Source organism: Hyalella azteca, unplaced genomic scaffold, assembly GCF_000764305.2.
Source record: "Hyalella azteca isolate HAZT.00-mixed unplaced genomic scaffold, Hazt_2.0.2 contig10317, whole genome shotgun sequence".
NCBI lineage: Eukaryota > Metazoa > Arthropoda > Malacostraca > Amphipoda > Hyalellidae > Hyalella > Hyalella azteca.
The window spans coordinates 68,340-73,413 of NW_025940361.1; the positions used below are offsets into that span (position 1 = coordinate 68,340).

Here is a 5,074-nt window from a genome sequence, read left to right on the forward strand (position 1 = left end):
GAAATATACTTATATGAAATAGGCACAAGTATCTATGCACAATATGCCTGTATCAACTCAACAGTCGTGATCATTCGTAACATACAAAAAAATATATATAAAATGCGCCATCATCAAAATAATATTCGTTATAATTTATATAACCATAATTAAATAATAATATATAATATGCGCTATCGTCAAAATAATAATCGTTATGATTTATATAACCATCATTAAATAATAATATATAATATGCGCTATCGTTAAAATAATAATCGTTATGATTTATATAACCATCATTAAATAATAATGTAAAATATGCGAAATCATCCAAACAATAACCGTAACGACATGGCTCCAGCGCTCGAATGTTTGTGCAGTCAATCTCACTGTGAAAGTACGTAGTGATGAAACTACATGAAAGTTTTTTACACATAAGTTTGCAAACAACGAACTTTTAACATTTAAAATTTTCAACTAAAATTGAGAAAATCTAGAACTTTGCGCAGAGCAGTGGAGCATTGCTATTTGAAACCAGAAAAACGTTCCAGAAGCCTAGCTTTAAAAATTTGCTAACATAGTATAATATTCGTGATTAGGAAATCTCAAATATATATAATCAAGTTATACAGATGATCCATTTTTATAACACAGGCATAAAAAAAGGTCGCACGAAATAGTTACAAAATATTTCACCCCATTAAGAGCGGTTTCTTTTCTATAGTCAACTTAAGAACAACACCCTGTGAGATTTCTAAAATATATACTTAAATAAATAAATACGACGCAACGACCACTTAAATACCGCGGGTACACTTGTCTTGTTCAGTTTAAACTTAAGGAGTCATACCAAGAGAGAATCAAAATGTCTACATTCCCTTCATTCAGAACATTATTACTAGGTAACGTCACCATTTATTACAATAAAGTGTAATGCTATGAGCGAATGCAAATACTTCATTACGCGAGCAACAATCGAGCCCTCTTCCTCTGTACAACTGGAAAATATGACGGAGAAAACCAAACTTTGTCACTAGCCACAAGATTGGCATGAGTTCAATGATCACATATTCCTCTTACTTTAATAAATGAGATTCTTTACTTACCGTCAACCAAAATCACAGATCAAAAAGCGATTATAATATAAATTAAATTATAAAAAAGATGTGCTCTTTTAACCTCAGCTTCTAAAATATTAAGCAAAAAACGTCAACAAAATATACAAGCAAGTGAAGCATAGGAGCAGGCGACGATACACTCAAGGAAATGAGTGAGACTTTATCAAAATATCACGTTACCTTTTAAACTTGTGTGGGTCATCCTGACCCAGTTTTGGTCCAGCAAAAAAGCTAATCACAGCTACGTCCACTCTATGCTCGTAAGAAAGTAAGTCACAATTCGGACACTATGACCCATTCATTTCTATGGAAGTATACACCGGTCTCGTATCAACCGTTGACCAAGTCCCTCGCCGGCAGCGAATACGATGCGACTGACGGCATCTCGTTTAATAATCTTAGATGATAAACAACAACCCATACAAACTTTAACCCTCTACCGCCTGACACGAGTAACCGGTACAGTATTGTCACAAGCCTACTTCCAAAAAAGAATACGTTCTAGTGAGCGCAAAATGACCTGCAGTGATGGTTGCCGCCACGTACGACAACTTTAAAATGTTCTCTATTACGTACAAACGTCCTCAGGTTGCTACACTCAATAGTTTATGTATAATTCAAGTTGAAAGTTACGCTCCCAGAGAGTAACATCCGGCAGTAGAGGGTTAAGCAGCATTGCACAATGGTTACGAATTTCAATCAATTGAATTGCACACGTGGAATTTAATTTTCTACGATGTGTGCATTTTTCAGTCAACCACAATAAATTTGACAACTAAGACGCACGAAAAGGCAGAATACAATTTTTTAAAAAGTGTTTTGCGACAGAATAATTCTTCATTTGCGATAGTGTCGTTCTGTACTTCAGTACAGGTTTGAGACTACCTTTCACTGGAATTATCAATTAGCAACGGGTGCAAGGTCTTGATGGCAAATAGCTTTTTAAAAATTCATTCCACCCCGGAATGGGGTGCAAGATCGCACATTTTTAGTGCATTGAAGTTGGCACAAACAACACATCCCAGAAAATACGTCGAGTTTCAAGTTATCATAAAAGAATGTGTAAGCTTTGTTATAACGAAGAACTTGTGTCTATACGAATTAGATGTTAGGTGGTTTGGCTGCATTCCTGTTCTAAATATATAAATAACCGAGGTCTTAATAAATTCTGTTATATTAAGAGAGTTCACTGCTTCACACCGTACAATTCTAAACCTCTGTTATTCGCAAGTAAATTTTGTCTTCATTAAGAACAATTTTGTGTTGAATTATTATGTAATGTGTCAACTAATAAGCTTTCTGCTGTCAGTTCCTCATGCTTCAGAAAACTAGGCATTTGTTTGACTAAATTGTTGATAGCCCGATTAATTATATTCCACAGCCATCCCGAACTCATTTGTCTAATCCTACTAAAGCAACAGACTACCACTATGGAAATGACTACCATTAAGTTATCAAACTCATACAGCTTGGCAATTCTATCCATTTCCTTAGAAATAAAAATAAATACTGCATGCAGCAAAGGATTGTTATAAATTTTGTTACTGCTGTAAATAATTTAACATTGACTCGTTTAAGCCTTTTCATCCGCGGTTTGGAGTTTTAATAAATGGAGAGACAAACCTCTACTTTCGGATCACTCAGTCTTAACTCCAAAGTGGCACCAAAATTCTTTGCACGAGCAGCATGAGTTGCTGCAGTCGACAATCAGAAGATAAGTAAAGATACACTCACTCGGATTTCATGCGACTTTGTGTAGGCCTGCAAGAATTTAGAGCCTGCTCCTCCTGTAGCCTCTTGACAGCCTCTTTGGTAGCTCCCTTGACCAAGCCACTCGCTTTGATCCTCAGACTGCTTTCCTCGTTAAACCGCAGGAAAGCTTCGATGTCAGAAGGCAAGGAGCGCTTGTCAAAGAAATGTTTAGCCCCACGCAGGTCCGACGGTAGCTGTGTCTCCACAGCTTCTGAATTCCCTCCCTCAGAAGCAGGCACAAGCACCTGCGGTATGAAGGTCTTGCCCCAGTCCATGGATCCCCGGTAGCCTTTAAGGGCGTACTCGAGGAGGTCGGCGGGCGACGCGCCGATCATGGTGACTTTGAGGTAGGCTGTGCCGCGCACGAAATTGTCGTGAAGAGTACGTACGTCCTGGCGGTAGTACACTGAGCGGTCGTCCCAGTACACCACCTGTGGGCACCAACGACCTCAATTACTTCCAGGCAAACATATGGAATTTGAAAGCCGGTAATGTAATACACATATAATTGTATTACGGACAAAAAATATAAAATATGACTGAATATGAAATTTAGACAAAAGAAATAGACATGAAATGAGCTGTCGTTGAAAACAACACAGATACCTATGAATTTAAGATCATTAATATAATGCAATTCTAGATGTAAGAAATATTTCAGCTCTAAATGTAAAGTTTAACTCCAATTTTTAGCAGTTTTATCATGCTCTCAGCCTATGAATGAAGTAAATTTAATCAACGTTAAACTGAATTTTCACAAACAAAAAATTTTTTAATTTTGTCATTTGATGTACCATCATGAGGCACCATCCATTCATGCATATTAACTAAGAACAAGAAGTTTCTTCAATATATAATTTCTTCACATTTAATTTTAGTAAAATAATACTTCTCACAGCAAGAACTGAAGATAGATTGCTTACCCCTGTGTCAATGGCATAAGGCAAGAATATGTACAGAGGCTTCCGGTACCGAATTACGGAGCTTGACACAAGAGCATTAGACTTGGTCTTGGTCAGAGCTGCGCTGATCCTGCCGCGGAAAATGTGATCGAACCGACCAAAGTCCATGGCGCGCAAGAATCGCGAGTTGTTAAGGTGGGTGAGGAACACATCGATATCTCGGGTTGTGACAATTCCTGCACATGAGATTAAACAGTGAGTTAATCAAGTGAAAACTTTCATCTTGTGGTGACATAAATTAGTGCTTTAATCTTGTGAAGATATGAAGCATAAACTTTAATATTGAGAAGACATAAATAAATGCGTTAATTTTGTGAAGATATGAATCAAAACTTTTATCTGTAAGGGACAAGAATTTGTGTGTTAATCTTGTGAAGATATGAATCAATATTGTAATCTTTTGAAGATATAAATCAGCACGTTAATCTTGTCGAGGCATATCTGAGTACATCAGTCCTGTGTAAACATGAATAAGCGCTTCAGCCTTGCATAAAAATTAATAAGTGCATTAGTTATTTGTGAACATGAATCAGTAGGTTAGTCTTAATTGACATTTATTAACAACTTAGCTATGAGATATGCTGTGGTAAATAACAGTTTAGTGTTTCCATCATGGATAACTTGGATTTAACATTATTGGCTGACCATATCAGCAAAAATCACTGACATTATCACAATTTGGTACTTGGGAATACTGAATGCCTTCATACTTAGGCATACTATAGCAAGCATTCTTACACAAACAAGAGGTGAAGCTGCCATGAAACGAGCTCGTACAGAAACTTCACAAAGCATAGCTCAATCACTAGGATTATTACTCACCATAAATTGAGGAGTACTGCAGAGGATGAATTCTAGACCTCAAGATCCGAGTTCCCAGAGTCCATACAAACGTTTTTAGGAAATAGCCAACCTCAAAAGAGGCAAGCAGAACAACAGCAAACCCTAAATAACCCATTTGTGATATCAATTTCTGATAGAAACAATTTTTAATAGTGTAATAAATTAACTCTTGAAAATTTATCAATGATCAACACGAGAATTAAACCAATTGTCTTTAAAAATAAAAAAATATTTATTAGTTGCCATTACCAAAACAAGCAATAGTCAAGTTCTCAGACATTCAGATTTTAAGTTGAAAATTTTAAAACATAGTCTATCTTTATAAATTTTTAATTATAAAGCTAGTTACCGTAAAATGGGGTTACTTTGACCGGCGGGGTAACTTTGACCATTTTTCATTTTTTTAACAAAAAGTCC

At 36.2% G+C, this 5,074-nt stretch overlaps 1 protein-coding gene across 1 annotated transcript; it reads right to left on the reverse strand.

Moving 5' to 3' along the window:
- Window positions 1–1,688: 1,688 nt before the first annotated feature.
- LOC108667161 (protein THEM6-like) lies at window positions 1,689–4,871 on the reverse strand. The gene is made up of 3 exons (XM_018154150.2): window positions 4,637–4,871; window positions 3,776–3,990; window positions 1,689–3,283 (listed from the first exon to the last, which is right to left on the reverse strand). The coding sequence occupies exons 1-3, from the start codon at window positions 4,770–4,772 to the stop codon at window positions 2,831–2,833; spliced, it is 804 nt and encodes a 267-aa protein (XP_018009639.1). The 5' UTR covers window positions 4,773–4,871; the 3' UTR covers window positions 1,689–2,830.
- Window positions 4,872–5,074: the final 203 nt, after the last annotated feature.